At 34.7% G+C, this 23,939-nt stretch overlaps 2 protein-coding genes across 2 annotated transcripts in view; one reads left to right on the top strand and one right to left on the bottom strand.

Moving 5' to 3' along the window:
• LOC115214080 (zinc finger protein 62 homolog) overlaps positions 1-23,939 on the top strand; it is a 433,795-nt gene that overhangs the window by 326,062 nt on the left and 83,794 nt on the right. The window lies entirely within an intron of this gene.
• On the bottom strand, positions 14,811-23,046 carry LOC115213866 (tigger transposable element-derived protein 6-like). The gene is made up of 2 exons (XM_029782813.2): positions 20,394-23,046; positions 14,811-16,578 (listed from the first exon to the last, which is right to left on the bottom strand). Exons 1-2 carry the CDS (start codon positions 21,900-21,902, stop codon positions 16,561-16,563), a joined length of 1,527 nt encoding a protein of 508 aa, XP_029638673.1. The 5' UTR covers positions 21,903-23,046; the 3' UTR covers positions 14,811-16,560.

Here is a 23,939-nt window from a genome sequence, read left to right as displayed (position 1 = left end):
TTCAATTAACTAAAACAGTTGTAGATTCAGTGGACTGCTTGCACACCACAATAGCTTGACATTGAAAATTGGAGGAGCTGTCATGATATTGTGAAATTTAAATAAGCCATAGGATTTGAACTCACGCTTATCTGATATGACTAAAGACACCATTGTTAGAGGTGAACATTATACAAAACATGTCCTGGTGCAAAGAATGAAACCAAGACTTTCTTATTCTAGTGGCAATCACAGCTATCAGTCTGAGTGGCTTTCACAATGGCTGTCAATAATCTTTAGTATCACTGAGTAGTAAAATAATACCATTCTTCCACACCAAGCTATTTATATGCATGTAGCTCTATCAAGAATAAAGTGTAGCAAGTATATCACTGTTAAAAAAAAATATTAATAATATTTATGTACACTGAAGTTTTCTAGTTTTAAAATGATTTTTTTTATCATTCAGATAAATATACATAATACATCTTATGACACTCCTGAGATTAATCTAATTCAATAGCTTTTAGCCAAGAAATATTTTTTCAATGATTGTTTTACTCAATATTTTTAATCAACAATCAGAACTGGTGCAAAGTGAAGTGAAAACAGGTACACACATTTATTTATATAACTGTGCAGTGATGCTATCATCAAGTTGTGAGAGTATGTTTCTTATGTTAAGAGAGAAAATAAATATTTTAAGAGTGCTTTATTAAAAATATCACAGTGGTAAGTTATCTATTTGTTGATGTTTTTGTCAGTTATTGATCTTTGAAGGTGCTTCCAGACTGGTGAGATTGGTAGGGTTATTTTGATATTCAGTTTGAAGATTCATTGGGAAAAACATGGGCAGAAAGGTAATGTGAAAGGGAAGATGTTCAGATATTTCAGAGATACCACTGCAGTAACAACAGAGAGAGAACAAATTGTTTCCATGAGATAGTGGTTGAAGCTTCTTTGTGATTGAATCAGTTAAATTACTTTCTTCTGAATTTGCTCTAGGATTCCATCCCATAGATATACACACTGCTTCAATGTTTGTCTTACTTGAGCTTTGTATAGATTTAACAACTGATCTGAGGTTGTTAATCCCCTGGTTCTAAACAAGAATCCTAGTATTTGTGATAGTTTATTAATGTTATATATGTGGAAATACAATATGATGACATCAAAGATAGCAAAACCTAACAAGTGTAACTGAGGGATTTGTTATTCATGACTACAAACTATGTGGTATAACATGTTTTATTGATAAGTCTAGTAATTTAGTGTGTTGTTAAAGTGACAAGGATGTCATGACTTAGTTGGAAGATGCTTTTAAGGTCTGTTCCTAGATTCAGTGAGTGATTGGGGGTAGGGTATTTAGGTAGATAATGCACATGTGTGGAAAGTATTTTTAGAAATTACCAACGCATTAGTGGTTTACACGTAATATGTGCTGAACTCTGTTACATATACTTTACTTCAATAAAAACATAGTTGTGGTGAATATGTCCAAAGATGTCATAGAAATACAGCTCCTCTCCTGTCTCATGAAGTTACCAGTTTTAGGGTATGATACACAATAGATATTTCAGAGATATTGCTTCTCTTTCTGAATGTGCTGATGTTTGTTTAATTTACTGCTTAGAAAACAAGATCCACAAATGTATAGCTTCTCTCCTGCATGACTAAGTGTGCATAGAATGATGTATACTATCAATAGTATATGCAACAGTATTAAGTAACAACAGAGTAATGCAGTTACTGCCTTCATAAGTTAGGAGATTAAAAATAATTTAATCTAAAATTTATCTTCATCATACATTTTTCAGATAGAAATATTTACATCTTCATAAAGAGATTTAGTTTCTTTATTTAAAACAACCACACATATAAACAATAGAGTGATGCAGTCAGATCTCAGGGTGCAAGGCATTACAGATGAGATGTCAAAAGTCAAATCAGAGTGATGATCTGCTGTATCATAGACCTTGATACATGCAAATTAACATTTGCTTAAGCATAAGAGAAATGATAAATTAGATGGATTTTCCAAATAAAATCAGTTTCTTAAAGACATATACTTTAAATTTCTTTTATCAAAATAGGTTCCAAGACCTGACTGCATAAAAAGAACTAGAATATAAGATCTAATACATATTATCCTATAATGAAATGCATTTTATTAAGGCTTGTGTAATGTTAATCAGTAAATACATTTCCATATTATTTACTCTCAATTTCAAATAAACCAAGAGTATCTTTTCTCTTTTCTAGGCATTTCTAAAATGTATATATATATGTATATGAGCATTTTGAAAGCAAGTATTTATTAGAAATATCACACTGATAAGTTTTAACAGCACCAATATAGATATATTTGTTGTAATATGAAAATATGGCTATATAATTTTATGAGAATGATTTAATGCAAGTGAGAGTGACAGCTTTTTTCTTGTATCTCATTAACTCAACATTTTAGAGAGAAGTATTTTCAACAGAGATATAGATTCTCTCTTATAGGACAGACTTTTCATAGTTCACTCAAATGAAAATAGATAAGTATTCTCAGATCTAACACCTGTCCTGAATGCAAACACAGTAGTCGTCACTAAAATAACACAACAGCCAGATTGTGATGCTAAATCCAGCAACAAATATGTGAATGTGTTTCCAAATGGTTAAAGAGAATTATTTACTTTATATATCAGAGTCATCTGGCTTCTTTTCTGTATGAACACGTTTGTGAGTATTCAAATAACTACTTCGAGAGAATGATTTACCACAGATATCACAGTGATATGGTTTCTCTCCTGTATGAATGCGTTTGTGTGTTGTTAAGTGACTATCTATGGAGAATGATTTACCACAGATACTGCAGCGATATGGTCTCTCTCCTGTATGGATACGTTTGTGTTTAGTTAAACTACATGGTACAGAGAATGATTTGCCACATACATCACAGAGATATGGCTTCTCTCCTGTGTGAATACGTTTGTGAGTAGTTAAGATATTTGTTTGAGAGAATGATTTACCACAGATGTCACACTGATATGGCTTCTCCCCTGCATGAATGCGTTTGTGAGTAGTTAAGTGACTATCTACAGAGAATGATTTACCACAGATATCACAATGATATGGCCTCTCTCTTGTATGAATATGTTTGTGAGTAGTTAAGTGATCACTTCGAGAGAATGATTTACCGCAGATATCACAGTGATATGGCTTCTCTCCTGTATGAATACGTTTGTGAGTAGTCAATTCACTATATCGAAAGAATGATTTATCACAGATATCACAGTCATAAGGCTTCTTTCCTGTATGAATATGTTTATGAGTGGTTAAATAATCACTTCTAGAAAATGTTTTACCACAGATATTACAGTCATATGGCTTCTCTCCTGTATGAATACGTTTGTGAGTAGATAATTTGCCATTGCGAGAAAATGATTTGCCACAGATATCACAGTGATATGGCTTCTCCCCTGTATGAATACGTTTATGAGTAGTTAAATAACTGCTTTGAGAGAATGATTTATCACAGGTATCACAGTGATATGGTTTCACTCCTGTATGAATGCGTATGTGAGTAGCTAGATGAACTTTTGTAGAGAATGATTTACTACAGATATCACAGTCATATGGCTTCTCTCCTGTATGAATACGGTTGTGTGTAGTTAAGGAGCCCTTCTGAGAAAATGATTTACCACAGATATCACAGTGATATGGTTTCCCTCCAGCATGAATAGGTTTATGTTTAGTTAAGGTACCTTTTTCAGATAATAGCTTAGAAACATCACTGTGTTTTGATAACTTTTCTATTTGTTTCAGTGTCTTATCAGGAAAATCAGTCCTTGACTGTATTTTATATTCATCCTGGTTGTCACATAATTCATTTTCCATAATTTTCTTATCTTACCACAATATACAAAGTTTTCTTGTGTTAGGCTTTATATTTCAACAAACATTTCTTGAACTTTATTTCCATCAACTCTGATCTTTGATGATGTCTGAAGATGCAACAAATGGTTACTTACATGGTGATTTATCATAAGAAATGATTTCTGTGCAAGTATTCCAAGATTGTTTTATTACAGAAGTCTGTCTTGTAGTAAGAAATCAATGCATATGGTAACACTAAAATAGATCCAGTTACCTAGATATACATGAAATTTCTGTCAAGAGAAGCCAGTTATGTCTCTGAGGTAAATTTGTCCAAGTTTAATTAGAATGCAAAATTATCTTGTATTTATTCCAGAAAGTAGAGAAATATTATTAATAATATCAGGTCAAAGGAATTATTTCACGGTAATTCCACCATAGATTTATATAAACAAAGTCTCATCAGTTCTGTATAACATCTTTGAAAAGGATGACAAACATTGGTGATTTATATGAAGGAGAGAATCATTTTATGCCAATGTCAGCTGAAATTATAAAGAAACAGTGTTAGAAACAACAGAGATTCAGCAATACAAACTTTGTTACATTTCTAAACAATAAATATAAACATTTACCTGAATATTTAAGCTTTAATTTCTAATTTATTATTGACATAACTTCACACAACTTTGTGTGAACTCTTTTCATTTGTAAAATACAACAATGTCAGAGTGTGTACTATGCCAGATTGTTTAACTAAACAATAGCGAACCATAAAATTCTTATTCCAGATATGTTATTCATTGTGGCTTGGTTGTTGCAGTGAAAGGTTAGATCTGTGATGAAAAGCATTCCAGCCATAATCACTTCGATTTTTATTCAGACAGTGTATCAAGGACAACATCCTTTTCTAATATGACCTTTTTTAAGACAGATTGGTGTGAAATGATGGAAATCTGATGAACTGCTATTTCTAGATGTTAGAGGGTCTCTCTTCACTTGAATTGTTTTCAGGGATGCTATGAATTTTATGACACACCAAACAAGAAGGTATTATATTGATAAATGAAGTAAAGATGACTGAACTAAGAAAAACATAAATCTCATTTAATAGCAGTTAAACTGATAGGTGGTTATGAATATCTTGAATACTATTCTTATTATGTACTTAAATTAGACATTTTCAAAAATTTTAACTGGATAGTCTATTTCAAATTTGAATTTTGCACACGTGCAATTCATATTCAAATTTGCAGAAATATGTTTAGGTCCAAGTCAGCCCTGACTGAGAAAACATATGATAAAAGACATCCCAAATGTGACTATTCTAATTTTTCTTACATTTTTAAAGCCAAATGTATTCTAGACTATATTATCCTAGTCTCATTTTTATTTTTAATATACCTCATGATGGTCTGAATCAGAAATTTTCATAAACATAACGTGGCCATTGCCAGCGCTGGCCCGACTGGCCTCGTGCCGGTGGCACGTAAAAAGCACCCACTACACTCATGCAATGGTTGGCGTTAGGAAGGGCATCCAGCCGTAGAAACATTGCCAGATCAGACTGGGCCTGGTGCAGCCTTCTGGCTTCCCAGACCCCAGTTGAACCGTCCAACCCATGCTAGCATGGAAAGCGGACGCTAAACGATGATGATGATGATGATGATAACATTACTTGAGAGTCCAATTCAGTTTTTGTATTTCAAAGTAAGTTCTATCATGACCAACCATCCTTAGATAATATTAAGTCAAAATTGAAAAAGTCACTGCATCAAGAACCTGAAATATACATTTACAAAAATAAATTGCAATCTTCCATATTTAAAACAGCATTCTGAAGAAAATATCAGAAAATAAAAGTTGGGTGAAAGAATAGCTAAACTCTGCATCTGTTTTGGTAGTCCCTTCCCCATAAGGTAGTGATGTCTGTATTCCAAAACTCAAAATTGTTATCTATTTTATAATATTGTGCAGCAGCCAGCTTGTTTGTCACATCTTTTTAAGATGAAATGTGATCAAATATTTAATTCACATTTCTATAGATGATATGAATGTAGCATAACTACAGATTTCGCCCCCTCCCCGGACTTTGGATGATCATAACTTTCAGAAATATGGATATTTTTTAATGAAATTTTCTACAAATATGTGTTATATCATGTAAGGGGGGGGGGGATTTCGGAAAATTCACCGGAGTCCAATTCATCTTAACTTTAAAAAAAAAATGGATATTTTTTTAATGAAATTCTCTAGAAATATACCTCTGACTATGTATATTCTCAGGATACAGGAATTGGCGGGGGGGGGGCAACTGGGAGTTATTTTTGAGAACCGTTCCTCACTTGGGGGTGTTTCGGAACAAGTCGTCCATATTTGTTTCATTTTCTTCGTTTTGTGCATCTGTAGATTTCTACTGAAGCAACAAACAGGCAATGAAGGAAGCCCTCACCAGAAAATTCGTTGAGCTAAAAATAAAAGTTAAATGTCTGGTACATAGAAATATGTTTTTAAGACGACTTATCTGTGGCATACGATTTTTTTTTTTTACTTTAAGTAAATTCTCAGGTAAACGTTTCTAATAGAAAGGCAGAAGACACCAGAAGCAAAAATAAGGAATATACACGCACAAGTGTAATTTGTTACATACTCTCTATAATAAACATGATAGTGAATTAAGTAATTCCCCGTTTTAACTTTTTTAATTACAAGTGTGTGTGGAAATCTACGGATGCACAAATGCACGTTCCGAAACACCCGAGTGGGGAACGGTTCTCAAAAATAAACCCCAATTGTTTTCCCCCAAAATTCCTATGTCCTTGGAATCTACATAGTCCGATGTATATTTGTAGAGAATCTCATAAAAAAATATTCATTTTCTCGAAAGTTAACACGAATTGAAGTGGACTCCGGTGAATTTCCGAAACCCCCCACACCCAAATTTGTATATTCGGAATCTACTTGATATAACACATATTCGTAGAAAATTTCATTAAAAAATATCCTTTTTTCTGAAAGTTATGATCATCCAAAGTCCGGGAGGGGGGACAGAAATCTGTAGTTATGCCATGAATGATGGTTCGTTTACACAATTTACACTGTACATACAGAGAGGAAGTGATAGTAAAAGACAATTAACATAGCAAGCAATAAATAAATGAACACTACAAATACTGAAAGAATAAAAGACAAAGCATGGGAGGGAATATACATACAAGGTGAGAGAGAACTTCATAATATAAAATCAACACAGAATTTTATTTTTTGCTTTCAACCTTTTTTTTTTCACTTTCTGAACAACCTTATGTTTCATTTAATTTTTAAAGTATTAAATATTTTTCTTCTGAAAATTAGTATTCATTTCATCATTTTGTAAATGCATTCAGAAATTTGATAAAAATGAAGTTATAGTTATTGTATGTATGCCATCTCTCGATACTACTGTCATACTCCCGTCAGGTGAAGGGGTAACACTGGTATCAATAATTGTAAACAAATGATTTAATACTTTTAGCCAATACACGATCATCGTCATTTACAGCAAATCGAGGGAGAATAAATCTATGATGAAATACATAATTTCAGAACATACTGTTTACTAATAGTAATCATAATCTTCGCAAATATTCAATCACTATGTTTATGTGTCATTATCACCTCCATTCGGTTGTCAAACTAATACCAGAGACAGCATGTTCTAGCTGAAAATTTGGTGGGGATGATCACAGCTGGAACAACTTTTAGAATAAGTCTGCCAGACCAATTCTGATCTGGAACTAAACACCTGCAGACTAAAATGTAGCTTTATTTTCGAAAAAATATTGACTGCATAGGTCGATATTTTTAATACTTACATATCAATATAGGGTGAATACAAAAGTTGTCGAATGTGCAGAGAAGTTTTGCCTAATGAGGATGAAACCAGTCCATTTACCACTGAGCTGTTCAACGAAATAGCCAGGTTCTATAAGTTATCGTCAAGAATTTCCAAGATTAATCAATAATGGCGAACCACAACTAATTTCTTTGTTACCTTCGCTACCGGAAGAAAAGGAAAGGAAGTGACGTAAAGAGTAAATTAATACAGCTGTTTGCACCCTACCCCTATCTCTCCATATATCATTTTATTTGTTTCAGTCATTAGACAGCGGCTATGCAAGGGCGCCACATTGGAGAATTCTTAGTTGAATGAATCAAACCTGGTACTTCTTTTTTAAAGTCTGGTACTTATTTAACTGAACTCTTTGTCGAACCGCTATTATACGAGGACAGAAACACACCAACACCGGTTGTCAAGCGGTGATGGGAGACAAGCACAGACACATATGTGTGTCTATGTGTGCTGAGGTTGATTCACGACGAGCTTCTTTACCAAATCAACTCAAAAGGCTTTGGTCGGCCAAAGGCTATAGTAGAAGGCACTTGTCCAAGTGGGATTGATCCAGCAACCATGTAGTTGGGAAGCAAGCTTCTTATGATATAGCCACTCCTGTGCATTTATATATATATATATATATAGTGTCTGAATTTTATAGTGTTAATTATCCATCACGGCTGGTCTTACCAATCGATTTCACGTGAAATTAAACAATGGAGTGTTAGGCAACAAACCAGTTATATATGCTCGTCAGAGATAGCCAACATGGAATGGGAAATAGCGACCGCTCTCCACTGCTGGAGGTGGAAATGAGCACGACCGGTCGGCGTCTGCTGTGTAAAGGTGGTAGGCTGAAAAAAGTTCCAGTGGAGTCTATTATGAGTTATATCCTTTGGTTATGTTTGCTGTTGAGTTGGCAAAAGGAAATTTTGAAGTGGGGAAAGGTTGCATTAAAATTGTGTGGTTTCTCTGCGGAGGTGGGGTGCGTGTAAAGGATAAAGTTGTGTTTTTTTTTTTTATATATAACTGCATGGTGTGAAATGTATAATGTGATGCGTAAAGTGTAGGGCATACGGTGTGTAATGTATAATGTGTAAGAGTACTGTGTGTTGGTTTGTTTATGTGGGAGTAGAATTTGTATGAAGGGGTATGTGCTGGGGGTGGTTATCTACGGGATGTCTGTCTTATGGGTGTGTATTTGTGAACATGGGTGTTTTGGTGTATGCCTTGGTCAATCTCTTTATGACAGCCCCAAGGGCCTTGGTGGGAGGATGAGGCAGGGGACCCGTGATTACAGTCATGGTGGGTCATGCAGATATGACAATGTATTTTCTTTCATGTGGACAAGGATTAAACACCTCACTCCTGCTATTGAGGTAAATATCTGGGTGTTGGGTGCCTTTTTAAGATTACCCTCTTCTTGGCCAGACACAATCTACACTTGCTGCTAATATTGAAGTATGGCTTGCATCTTTCTAAGATCTTCCACTTGATGCTGTATTCTGTGTGGTGCTTTCTTTTAAAACCCAGATGTGCTTGGCTAGGATTGTGGCATTCCATCTCTGGAATGTTAAAAGAGAACTTGTGGTTGTTAAAGGGGGCTTCTGTTGCCCCCACATACTTCCGCATGCTCTGTTGTTCACTGGGTCCTGCTACCTTGTAGACAACTGTTTTCATATTGCATTGCCCGTTTAGTGTTACCCCTACATGAGCATCTAGCCTCAGTCTTGGGTCTGGGTCTACCTACTAGAACCTTTTTTACACTAGGTGCACAGCTAAAGGATAATCTCAAGCTATGCCTATTAAATATTTTATAGAATCTATTGGTCCAAACCAAGAGTCTGTTAATTAAGCTACGAAAGATCTTACCTACTCTGGTCCTAACATTTAAAGAGAAAAGCTGCATGAACCACAATACTTTCCTGTGGTGTTTTCTCTTGGTGGGGCTAGGGTCTGGCATGTAACTAATCCTATCCTTGAAACTGCTGGCAGCCAGAGCCCGGTTGGGAGGCAGCATCGAAGGTCTCTTGCTTGAAGACAAGTTGGAGATTTTCCTGCAGACACTCTTAACCAGGTTCTTCAAAACTAAGGCAGTATTGTAGGAACCTGTGTTAATATAAGATAACTTCTCATTTGGTTTTCTAAAAGACCTATAGGCACTTGAATCTAGGTTCAATCAGAATCATGTCAAGGAAATCAATCATTTTCAGGTCGGTCTCTTATAATGACCTTCAGTCTGAGGGAGTTCATGGTGGCTGTGAGATCCTTTCAGAGCCTATCTAGTGTAAGGCCATTAGCACATCTTGAAATTGCTCATGCATCATCACTATATAGGCCAAAGCTAGTAGAAGGGAATTTCTTTTTAAGTATGTCCAGGATAAATAAACCAACAAGGTCACACACGTCTGCACTATCAAAAGCACCCATTGCCACATCAAAGGAGACCTCTGGGCCAGTGTGTTTGGTCCAAGTGGACCCTTTACTAAAGAGAATAGTTCTCCTGGTGTGCATGATAATGTGTGTATCCTTGTTGTTGATCTCAGTAAAGGTTCTGGTGAAGTTGAGTGTCTTTGATAGGAGCTTCCTTGATATAGATGGGTAGAAGTCCACTATATCAAATTGGGTAAACATAGCTCTACCCTTGCTGCTGCTGTCCTTAAACCAGGTAATGATCTCATTAGAATTGCACTATAGGGTGAGATCAGAGGCATTTCTGATGCTATTACAGATCTTCCTGATAAGCTGCTTGCTCACCTGGCTGATCTCAGACTTCACTGGGTTTATCAGCTTGCACTTGGGGTTAGATGCATATGTGTGGGGGTTGACTCTCCTGTATGTTTGTGTGATGCTGTTATTAAAGAGCTGTGTATGTGTGTCACTAACTATCCTATAGAGATTTTTTATTTTGTCGGAGAAGAGAATAGTCCTATCAGAAGATTTAAGCATGCAGGTGTCTACTCAAAGTTTATCTTGGAAAGGGTTTGAGGACTTATGGAGTTTCAGGCAGAGTATTATATTCTGCAGGTTATTCTCAAAGGCTTCTAGTTCCCTGATCTTCAGTGGGAACTTCCTGGATTTAAGCCCACACTATTTGGCTTCCATTGGTGGTTTGGGTTGGTTAAACTAAAAAGCCTTCCATCTCATCTGCTTGATCAAATCAATAATTTTCTCCAGCAGTAGCTTTGCGTAGAGCTCATTTGGTGGTGTAAGGATATTCTTTGCTGAATATCCCAGGTCATAGCATTTCAAATCCATTTGTATAGGATATACACATCTATATATATAAAAAGAAGGATGTGTATGTGTACATGAATGTAATTTATGCATGTCCACAAATTAGCACACATGTCGCTCCAATTTTAGGACATCCATCACGACCCTAGCTGTATTTTCCTTAATTTATTTTTCCCAGAGGCACCAGCAAATAGCAGTAAAAATAAATTTTCAACCAAAACTGTTAACAATTTTCAAGTCGGAGAAATCAACATTGTTTATAATCAGAAGTTAAGTCCCCTTCTAGTGATGAGTAGGTTTTTCTTACGACTTCTTTTTTTTTTTTTCTCCATTGAGGAAAAAAAGTGTTTTATTGATATATGGGCAACACACACACAAACATGTATGCAATAGGTGTATGTATGTACATGTGTGTGTTGCCTATATATATATATACTTAAGACTTAGTTGTGATCTAAACATAACTGCTTCTGACAGAATCGGAAGCCCCTTTTGGCATTCTATTTTCCTTGCTGGAAGGGTTCCAAACCCATGGGCAAAGTGGGGTTAGATGATGGGGGTGGGGTTTTCAAAGGGCTGGTATGTGCAGCCTGATCAAACTCCCAACCCATGTGCTCCCATTGTGATACTGATTCTGCAGAACTAGGTTGGGTGTGAAAACCAGATGTTTTGAATTAGCAATATTGTGTTCGGTTAAGTCGGGTGAAAAATCAATAAACTGATTCCTTATGGGGTTTTCCATTTAATCAGGATAAAAAAAAAATCAATCGATAAACCGATTCCTTATAGGATTTTTAAATAAAACTGGCTACATTTTCAACCATAACTTTTAACAATTTTGATGTATTTTGTTCAACCTTGATGCCAGCATCACTTAGGACTCATGGGACCTTTGAATGCCTTAAGTTCTCCAAAAACGAAAAAAAAAAAATCGATGAGTGGGGGTGGAATGTGTAGGGGTGAGGTGGGCTTATGAGAGAGGGGTGACGATGAAGGGGAAAGGAGAAGAGGTGGGTAGGAGTGAAGAGAAGAAAGTAGTGAAGAGGAGAGGTGGGCGGGAGAGAGAGGCGAGGGGAGGAGAGTTGAGCCTATGTGGCACAAAGGAGCAAAGAGAGATTAATCCCTGTTCACGGCACAAACGGGAGTCGGATAGCCTCTGTGCAAGGACAGTCATCCCATAAGTTCTGTCTGATTTTACCTTTTTTAAAATTGAATAGAATTTAATAGTATTTTAGAATGTCTAATGTCTAATGGAATTTAAAATTATTTTTATGCATTTGTGTACATTTAAACTAATTAAATATTATTTTACAGAATAATAGAATTAAAATTTTTTAGATTAAAACCCTTTCTAACATGGAAGTATCCAAAGAGCATTTGAGGCACATAATGCTTTATGAGTACAAAAAAGGAAACTTTGCAGCTGAAGCAACTTGAAACATACACTCAGTTTATGGGAAAGAATGCTTGAATGAAAGAACTTGCAGAAGATTGTTTCGTAAACCAGGATAGGTCGAAACTGACATTACAGAGTTCTTCACTTTGAAACCAAAAGTATTTTACATTCATGGGATTAGAAAGCTACAAGCTTTTTAATCCCATCAATGGAAGGAAGTCATAGATAATCAGGGAAAGTACATTGATGATTAAATATAATATTCAATCACTTGTTTTCTTTATTAAAAAATTCAGACAGAACTTACGGGATGACCTGATATATATATATATATATATATTCACATATTGTATATTTTTACTTTTATATACATATTATTTGTATTTAAATCTTACTTTATATTTTTAAATTGCGCATCTTTTACTTTTTTAGATTTATATTTAATTCCTATTTATATTTGCAAATCACACATCATTTTTTTTTTTTTTAATGTATGAATGAATTACTCCGCGTCAGTCACCAGAGTGATATTTGATCACTTTATAGAGTGAGTGTTGGTTTGGTGTCTGGAATGGGATAGCTTACCATATGGGCAGGTAGAAGCTATTTAACCTTGGTTGGTAAAATACCTAGAAGGAAATCTCCGAAATAAAACCTGAGGCCTTGGAAGTTCCTCGTTTTGTCAATTTTCATGTCACACTGGTGAAAGTCTTCTTGGACCAATAGGTGGGGGTAGTGCAGTGCAAGCTACACTCACTGAAAATTATTCATCTGCACAGGTACTTCCTGTACACCAAATCTTATGTAAAATCATCGAATTGGTTGGTTGGTAGAAACTTAAAAATGCACTTGTAACTTACTCTAAAATGTCTCAAACAGATTCAGTAAATGGGAAAAAAGGCTTGGGAACATCAGGGGAACAGGTCTGGCTTGACAGGTGTTCCAGTGTATCACAGGCTGGGCCTGGTCGTCATCCTGCCACTGTGGTGCAACAATCTTCAAGGAAAAGTGAAAATAAACATCCTTTGAATTTTGGCTGTTGGAATGTGCACACACTTCTTGATGATAATTTCAACATGAGGCCAGAAAGATATACTGCACATATTGCATGTGAGCTTAAGAAATATTCCTTTGATATAATTGCATTCTCTGAAACTCGTCTCTCTGGTAAGGTTCAAGTAAATGAACCTACTTATGGATGTACTATCTTTTGGAGAGGCCTACCTAAGGGTCAACGTAGAGAATCTGGTGTTGGGTTTGCTCTGTTTTAGGTTGACATGGGATTGGAAAATGTTATAAAAATGGAGTAGCTCTTTTGACGTTTTGTACTGAGAATAATATAAAACCACCTGGATGCACCCAAGACCTAAGCACTGGCATCTCATAGATTATATTCTGATCAGAAAACATGATATGAAAGACGTTTCTAATGTTTGGGCCAAGAGAGGAGCAGAGAGTTGGACTCACCATCACCTAGTGCGTGGAAAAATAGATTTTTCGATAATGCCTAAAAATTCACAGTCTGGTTCTAAGGTACCCAAGAAGTTAAATGTTGCAAACTTTAAATTATCAAGCAATTTGTGAAGACTCCAAGATGCTATAGAAAGTAGTAATCTTGACCCAAGCAATCTATGGGAAGATTTCAAAACAAAAGTATTTCAGGCTGCTAGTTCTTGTGTGGGATTTAAATCACATAAGTCCAGTGACTGGTTCTCAGATAGATCAGCAGAAATTCATGATCTACTTTTAGAAAAAAAAAAACTAAGTCAATACACTTCTTTCTCAGTCCTTGAACCCCAACTCAAATAAAGCTTACAGAAAGCTGAAAAGGAAAGTGCAGACTGACATTTTAGTCTCATTGTATAAATCAGGGCCAAAGGATCTGTGTGGTAATTTTTGTGGGATTTCGCTTTTGTCTGTTGAATGTGAAAAGAATATCTCAATACTTAATTTATCTTTATTTTTGAATTATACCAATATTTATATGGTATCCAACTGAAGTACCAGTGAATTGGATGTTTAACACACCCCTTTGAAGGATTTCTTTTCCTCAGTTTATTACTTTATATATATATATATATATATATATATATATATATATATATATATATATGTAGGTATGTGCATATATTTATATATTATTTATATTATTATGATCGAATGCCACGCATCCTTTTCCAAGTAAGTTTTATATATATATAATAATAATATGAGGGAATATATATATATATTATATATATATATACACACACACACACACATATTCTGAAATGAAAGTTGTAAAAATGAATTGTAGCTTCTGACTTCCATAAAAATTTAAACCATTGGGAAAATGTAAATATTACAATAGTAAAAAAAAAAAAAGTTTGTAATCTGTATATGGATATTTCCAAAATTTTTGAACTACAAATGTCTCATGCAATAAGGACTATTGCAGAGAATGATGGTTGCAAAATATTAAAGGTGTAAATTAAAATTTTTATATAAAAAAATCATAAATATGGGAAACAATTCTGAAACAAAATGGTAATATTTCACAATGAAACTCTATAAATACAACATTCATCCATTTCCTGAAGTAAACCAGAAGCTCCAGTGAACTTTCATCATGACCATCCTACTGTAGCTTGATATATTATTGTAATAACAGTTTTCAGTTTCTTGAGTAAATTGTGACCAATTAAATCAGTATTTTGAGATAATGTTTAATAACAGACAGCACAATGGTTTGGTTTATTTAATGTATGAATATGTCTATGAGTTGGGTAAGCATTCTTAAAGAATGTTTGACAACAGAATTCAAGGTTTTGGTTTCTTATCTGAGGGGATTTGTTTGTGACTAGTTTATATTCCTAATATAAGAGAATGTTTTACCATGGACATCACAATGGTTCAGTTCCTGACATAAATGAGTGAGACTACAGATATGTCTAAAACTTTTCTCTATAGATATCACAGTGGTAAGGTTTCTCGCATGTATGAGGACCAGAATATCTATAACCAAAAGATATCACAAAGTTACATTTTCTTGTCTATATCAATATTTATATGGGGAGTTAAGATTTCTGAAGGAATATTTTTTCCACATATATCATAGTGATATGGTTTCTCAGCTGTGTGATTATGTTTGTGAATAATCAGTTCACTGCTATAAATGAATATTTCATAATAGACATCACAGTAGTATGGTTTCTCCCTTGCACGAGTACATTTGCAATCAGTCAGGTATTATTGAGAGAATTTTATACCACAGATATCAGTGATATTGTTTCTCACCTGTACGTGTATGTTGTGACTTGTCAAGTGATCTTAACCAGAGTTTTTTTTAAATAAGAAACAGTGGTATAATTTTTCATCTGTATGACACCTATGAACATTCACTATTAAGAAAGAATGTTTTACCACGTAGCACAGACAAGTTTTCTCACTTGAGTAAATATTGTGAGGAGTTGATTTTCGATAAGAAAATGTTTAACCACAAATACATTATGCTTTCTTACCTGTGTGAATATGTTTGTGACTTGTCAAATAATCACTCCAAGAGTATGTCTTACTGCAGTTAATAGAATGGTGTGGTTTCTTCTTATGTAAGTACATTTGTGCACTGACAAAGAACCATTTATAATGAAATCTTTACAGCAAACTTTACAAAAGTAAATATTTGAACTTGTGTGAAGTGATTTGTGTTCACTGATGTCCTTACATTTTCTAAATGTCTTTCCCTTGATATCACAGACATATAATTTCTTCTCTTCATCTTCCTCAGTTTGGTAAGGAAATTTCATTATTTCCCCATTGTATTTCCTTATAAACCTGATTCTCATGCAGCCTCTCCTCCATAATGTGATTTGTTGTTCATAGAACACAAATATAATGTTTTATAAGGCAAATGACACTGTGATTAATGTGCTAGACTATTGAGCACAAGATCATGAGATCAAAACTTACAGATTATAATAGTCTATTTTCTCTTCAAATAATGAATGTTTGAAAATATTTGTAGTTATGTCTTAAGTATAAATAAATCTTTTCAAATATATTAAGGGATAATTTTTATTCCCTCAGTTTTTTATTCCCTAAGTTTTTTTATTCCCTAAGTTTCATTAACTTAGATAACCACTGTGATGTCTTCTTTATTAAACCAGTTCTTCAATTTTTTTGATTCTTCATGGATCTGTTGATGTGACTTGTGTGAGAAATGATCACCTCAGTAATACCAGACACACTAAAATTAAGAGAAAGTAAAAACAATGAAACACATTTCAATACAAAGATATAACAGAATAGATTTTACTGAAGACATTGAAAAGTGACAGAAAAAGTCTCTAGAGAAAAGACACTTTGTATGACCATGTGAAAAATAATCATAAGATTTAAGACAGAAAAAGCTTGAAAGTTTGAGCATGATAGAGAAAAGGAAGACAGCCAGATGTAGCAAGTGAGTTAGGATGAGAGGTTTGTCCCAACTCACTTCAGACAGTAAGTGAAGCTTTCATGTAATCAATAACAATATGTTATCAAGGTTTGATAATTATGCAGGTCACATTTTTTATCAACCAGTCAGCTAACTTGAAGTATCTGAAGATCTGTGCAAACAGCTACTGCTGTTGTCCAGTCTAAAATATTTTACCTGCTACCAACGAGACACTACATTTTTCCCAAATGTGACTGGGTGTAGGTATGAAGAGGAGGACTTCATTCAAACATGATGAAGCTTTTAATATATTTATTTCTTTATTGCCCACAGGGGGCTAAACATAGAGGGGACAAACAAAGAGATTAAGTCAATTATATTGACCTCAGTGCATAACTGGTACTTATTTAATTGACCCCAAAAGGATGAAAAACAAAGTCAACCTCAGCGGTTTGAACTCAGAGTGTAATGGCAGACAAAATACTGCTAAGCATTTCGCCCGGCATGCTAACAATTCTGCTAGCTTGCCGTCCTAAAGCTTTTAACATATTGTACAGCACAATAAATAGCTGCTAACAGTATACAAAGTTGAAGTATGTATGGAACTGTACTTAAGAATCAAAGTCAATTTATTCTTAGGCTCATCTTGGAGAGAGATTCGTCATTTAAACACATAGCTATGTTGATTAAATGTGTGTATTTGAATTCATTCAGTTTACCCTCAAACAAGCTGTGTCGATACTTTATTTAATATACACTGCCAGTGAATGTAAATTGGTACATGTTACACAATGCAGTTTCTGAAAGTAATTGTAAGTTGCTTACTTTCTCTCTCACTGACAACTTTTGTCAAGACAGCAAACCATAAGGGTCTATTTTCACAGTAAGGCTAAATGTATTCTTTTACTCTTTCACTTGTTTCAGTCATTTGACTGTGGTCATGCTAGAGCACTACCTTATGTTTATTAGATATATATATATGTGAACTTTTTCGTAATCTATCAACACTGTTATGACAGAACACAAAGAATTACAAGAATTTCACGATAATTTGCATTGCATAGATAAGTTCAATAGAAATACAAGACTCTGTGTTTATAACAAAACTTAGGCATTACTTTTTGTAAAGATTTATAAAAGCCACTATCTTAATTTAAAGTAAAAATGATATGACATCAAAGTACAACAAGATTCTCATACTTTGATGTGGTGTCTTTGACAGCTTGCTATAAAGTTACTGTTAATCTCCTATCCTGACAACTTATCTATATATGCATGAGATATTCATCCCTTTCTGACACCATGTTTTGGGCAAACATCACAAAACTCAGTCTCTACAGTAGAGGATAAAAGTAATGAGAATTTCCTGGGTGGTGGGAAAGGACAAATTGGATATCTAGTGTCTCTTCTAACTATATTATATTTTTCTACGTTATCTATTTTCTTCCAGTCAATCCAGCCTGTATCTTATCATTTATAGCCCTATTTTCAACACATTCCAACTTTTATTGGCCACATTAGTTTGTGGTTTTCAGCAGAATGTCACATAGAAACTCTAAGTTGTTTTTTTTCTATGTTATAGATCTCTATCTCCTCTTCCCACTTGTCAAATAATTTGAAGAGTACTTCTCTAAACTGCTGATTATTTGATGGCTCTTTGAGCTTTTATATCTTTTTTTACCAAGCTGACTCGAATTTCTGATTCCATCTAGCTCTTACTTTAAAATCAAAAATCACTAACCTCTGCTGAGAGTAACATTCTCAACCAAGAGAAGCTTAGAATTCACAGCCATCTGTTTATTCCATTTACTGGTGAGAATGAAGTCTATCTGGGTTTTGTGTTCATTGGATTGGTAGGTTTCCAGAAGTTTATGTTGTAAATGGTTAGGTCATTTGCATCTCAAAACTCCAGAAGCCTTGATCCCTTGTACCATATCCAAAGTTTTATGTATATTTTGAAAGATGCCATGAGGTTGTCATTGAAGTCCCTAGCAGCAACAATGAGATCATTGTCGTATATATGTATACCCAGCCACATGGACCAACTTATCTCCATTCCAAACACCAACATGCTTTTACACTGCACCATCATCACAACTGCTATACACCACCAACACCATACAACTAGAAACTCTCTGTAGCTAATATACCTGCAGCTTTAATCTTGCCATCATCTGTATTGGTCCTGGCAACACATAATTAACAGTGATAGTAGTACTGGAACTAGTAATGCTAGTTCTAAGTAGCATTGGTAATGATCAGTGGCAGTTGTTATGGTGGCAATGGTAAGGTGAAAAGCACACACAAGACTTGAACCAACAAGATCAGTGAATAAAGTACACTACCTATTTCCACTGAGCTGCACACATAATGTGTGTATATATATATATATATATATAATGACTTGCTTCGGTCATTTGAGTGTGACCATGCTGGAGCACTGCCTTAAAGGGTTTTAGTGAAAGAAATCAACCCTAGGAGTTATTCTTTGTAAGCCTAGTACTTATTCCATCAGTCTATTTGCCAAACCACTCAGTTATTGGGACGTAAACACACTGAAATCGGTTGTCAAGCGATGGTGGAAAAACAAACACAAAAACAAAAACACAAATATACATACATATATACATAATCCACTCACAAGGCTTTGGTTGACCCGAGGCTATAGAAGATTGGTACCACAATGGGACTGAACTTGGAACCATGTGAATGGGAAGCAAGCTTCTTACCACACAGCTATGCCAGGATATGAAATTAATTAACTTCAAATTATTATTTAAATGAATTAGAAACTGACATCATTGTTTAAACATTCACTCTTCCATGCTTGCATGGGTTGGACAGTGTTTGTGGAAGCAGATTTTCTACAGTTGAATACCCTTCCTGTTACCAATCCTCACTTGTTTCCAAGCAAGATATTTCCACATGGTAAATAAGCACAGGCGTGGCTGTATGGTAAGAAGCTTGCTTTTCAACCACATGGTTCCAGGTTCAGTCTTACTGTGTGGCACCTTGGGCAAATGTCTTCTACTACAGCCTCAGCCCAACCAAAGCCTTGTGAGTGGATTTGGCACCTGAGCATTGGTTGGAATATCTTCAGTTCATTCTCTTCTAATTTAGAATCTGCATCAGCAACAGCCTGATGTATATGTTTGTCTGTCTGTATTTGTCACCCCCACCATCGCTTGACAACCAATGTTGGTGTGTTTATGTCCCTGTAACTTAGTGGTTTCACAAAAGAGACCAATAGAATAAGTACTAGGCTTACAAAGAATAAGTCCTGGGGGGTTTATTTGTTTGACCAAAGGTGGTGCTCCAGCATGGCCACAGTCAAATGACTGAAAAAAGAATGTTTTCACAGTAAATGAGTAACACTCATTTATAACTAGCATGTGATGTGAAGAGGAGACTCATACACATGGACATATGTATGTGTGTGTATAAATGATGGACTTCTTTCAGTTTTTATCTACCATATTTACTCACAAGGCTATAGCAGAAGACATTTGCCCAAGATGTCATGTAGTGGGGTGGAACTTGAAACCATATAGATGGGAAGCAAACTTCTTAACCACACACCCACATCTTATTAACAATTATTTATTTAAAGAAGAAAAATAACTTACCCATTGTTGATTGTGCATACTGTTTACATTTAGTAGTTCATTAACAAACCGCTCATACTCATACTGCTTTTGAAATTCTACTGATCGATGTTGCACACCACGACGAAGTATTTTTAGAGCTTCTCGCATCTGAGCATTTGTTGGAACTTCTGGAATTTCTTCTTCAGGATTCAGCTCATTCTCTTCTAATTTAGAATATGTATCAGTAACAGCCTGGCATATTTCTGACACTGTCATTGTAGCCTCCACTTCCACTTTGTCATCGATAGCCAACCAATAGTCAAACTCTTCTTTTTGCATTTCATCTGGGTTTCTGTCAAGAATTTCGTTTGTAATAAGTTCTAATTCATTGTTAACAAGGGTTTCTGTGTTTGTTTTACAAAATCCACTTTTTTTGAAACAGTTTTCAATAGTCTTCACTGATACTTGGTCCCATGACATTGCTAGCATATGCAATACATCAAGAAGGGAAATCTGTTTTGCGATTGCATTTACATCCGACTGACTTTGACTATCATCAATTTCAGGTAAAATTCTTGTACAAATTTCTCTACGATAATAAGCTTTTAAAGCCCGTGTGATGCCTTGGTCACATGGCTGAATTAATGATGTTGTATCTGAAGGTAGTAAAATTAATTTGATGTTCTTTAATGACAAATTATTTCTATGTGCCAAACAATTGTCAACTAACAATACAATTTTTCGCTTTAATTCCAAATCCCACATAAGTAACCAGTTGTTAAAAATATCTGTAGTCATCCAAGCATTAGCATTTGAACAGTAACGAACAGGTAAACTTTTGACACCTTTAAAACACACAGGATTTTTACTTTCTCCAATAACCGCAAGCTCTCGTTTCTGCCCTTTCATATTAGCGCAACATATAACTGTCACTTGCTCTTTTGAACATTTAAATCCTTTGGCATTTTCATTTTTTAACGAATAAGTATGTTCCGGCATTGCTCGAACATAAATCCCTGTTTCGTCTGCATTGTAAATATCTTCCGGAGAATATTCAGCAATAATTTTTGGCCATTCTGTCTTAATCCACATTTCAGCTGATGAAACGTTAGCCCTTTTCCCCTCGCCATGAACACGTTTGTATACAATATTCTCTCGTCTTTTCCATCTGTTAAACCAACCTTCAGTTGGTGTGAAATTTGTTTTACCCATTTCTTTTGCAAACTCTTCTGCTTTTTGGCGCATCAGCGGGCCATTAATTGTTGTATTCTTTTCACGAACATTGCCAAACCAAATTTTCAATGCTGACTCAATTTGACTATCTTTGCCAGACCGTACTCTCTTACGATCTATGTTCTCATTAGAAAGTGCTAATTTCTCAATACTAGATCTGTTTTTTAAAATCTTACACAATAGTGGTTGAGAAATATTTAAGTAAACAGCAGCACTGCGCTGGCTCATTTTCGGTAACTTATCATAACACCCCAATATGTTTAGTTTTTCTTGTAAAGACAAATCTTTACGTTTCTTATTTACCTCTTTCATCATGATGAAGTTTTAATAGTCGCCTATGCTCACTTTATTTAATTAGGAAACAATATAAATAAATATCAATATCACAACTTTGTTTGGTCTCTGACAAATGTCAACGAAAACAGCTTAACTGAAAAATTTGATAACAATCTCTAGAGCAGTAAGTGAATAACTTTACATTAAATAAAGTATTTAGAAAAGTTTCATTTTGATGACAATAACCTTTGATAACATAATCCGTGATTATAATAAGCGACTCTCTCTCTATATATATACACATATATATACATATATATGAAGAAAGCAAGTCAATACTAATTTTTCATTTTACCAAGAAAAATGTATTATCTCACAAAAATAATGAAACGCTCTCACTTTAACGAGAAGCTATAAGTTTTGTCAGAGAGGAGGGGTTCAATTCCCCAATGTCCGCCATATTTTATGAGAAGCTAAGATCTTAAATCCAAGGGAATGGTGTTGTTGGTGGTAGTGGTCTGTGTTGGCAAAAGTTAATCCATAAAATTCCTAAGCGTAGCAGTTTGCCTTGTCTGCCTGCGATCGTGGTATTAGCCTCTATATTCTTTCTATACGAATGTTCGAGACATTAGACATTTCATACCTCACCACAAAATCAATTCACTGCAATTTTTTTTCTCTTTTTAATTTTCTATGAACTTTCATGTTTTGTTATGAAGTGCAGAATTAATAAAGTAGGAGAGGATAACGGCAACCTTGGTCCAACACGAGAATCTCGTGAGATGTCATAACAATTAGTTTCGTAAAATTCATGTTATGTTCTTTCAGCTTCTTTCTTTTATTTCAATTATAAGCAATATCAAAACAAAAAGATGCATGAAAAATGACATGTATACAATATTGCTGGGTATAAATGTTAATATAGACTTAATATGGAAGATGTTAAATTTGCTTAAGCATTAACAACCTAAGTGCTAGTGAACAATAACAGCTTCAGGATTCTACAACAAAACTTGATTTCCATTTTTGGCTCAACGTAATAAAGAAACCATACTCGGTTAAATACCAATCAACTATATTTAGTTTGATCCAACTATGTAGCAGTTTTAGACTAAAACTGACAAAGGAATATCAATTTAAACCAAACAACTGCAGCAATTGAACGGAATAGGGATTTAACAAATTGTCAGGGGACATAATTCTACAGTTAACTAAAAAATTTTAACACCGAATTTGCTATGCAGCAAATGACTTTTTCTGCTACACACAAGTGGACCGCTGTTTCTAATTAAATCAGCTATGCTCAATTCAGATCTTACAACCAAATTTATCTCTTAGTTGCAGATTTTCTGTAACTCCTTGTTTCTTTTCTTTCATGGTTTCTAATGCCTAAGCAAAGTATGCTACTTTTATTGTTAGCAAGGGTTAGATATGTAAATAATGTTAGCAGCATAGGCTAAAAGTATTGAAGATTCTCATTAGTATTGTGCTTGTTAGTTTGGAGATGCTTTCTCATGGTCATCCCAGGGGAGACGTTTGTTAGTTCTTGATTTGACAGGTCTTCTTTTTTTTTTTTTTCAAACTTCTGTGTAACACATTACAACCACTCTGAATCATGGGGCTCAAACTTGTGGATAACCATAACCATACTAATAGTAGAGAGCAGGGATGAGATCCAAGAGCGAAGAACACTGGAGGTATCCACTGCCACAGGCTCAACCACAAACTATGCTTGAACTAGCAAATGTGAAGAACTATCTGCATCTGGAACATGCAAGCTACCTTTCTCTGCTTCCATACCACTGCTAAATCTTCAAAATTGTTCTTTAGGGAACTGGTAATGGGTTTGCTTCATCATGTAGTATAGACTTTAAGGCTAATCAGCAGTATGAGTAGTTGATCTTTGAATTATTTTTCTTCGTGAAATTAGCTACTTATCAATCAAAAATAACAATCATCATGTAATTTGTGGGTTCACACCAAATCATGGGAATGCAAATGGCATAACTTTTCTTTCCCAATTCAATCAATCTGTTAACATTGTATTAAACAGTGCACAGCAAATATGTAATGTCC

Source organism: Octopus sinensis, linkage group LG7 (assembly GCF_006345805.1).
Source record: "Octopus sinensis linkage group LG7, ASM634580v1, whole genome shotgun sequence".
Classification (NCBI taxonomy): domain Eukaryota; kingdom Metazoa; phylum Mollusca; class Cephalopoda; order Octopoda; family Octopodidae; genus Octopus; species Octopus sinensis.
This window is presented reverse-complemented; position numbering and strand designations above follow the sequence as displayed.

Coding starts and splice junctions, on each gene's coding strand:
- LOC115213866 (XM_029782813.2), bottom strand. CDS start 21,902: ATGATGAAAGAGGTAAATAAGAAACGTAAAGATTTGTCTTTACAAGAA.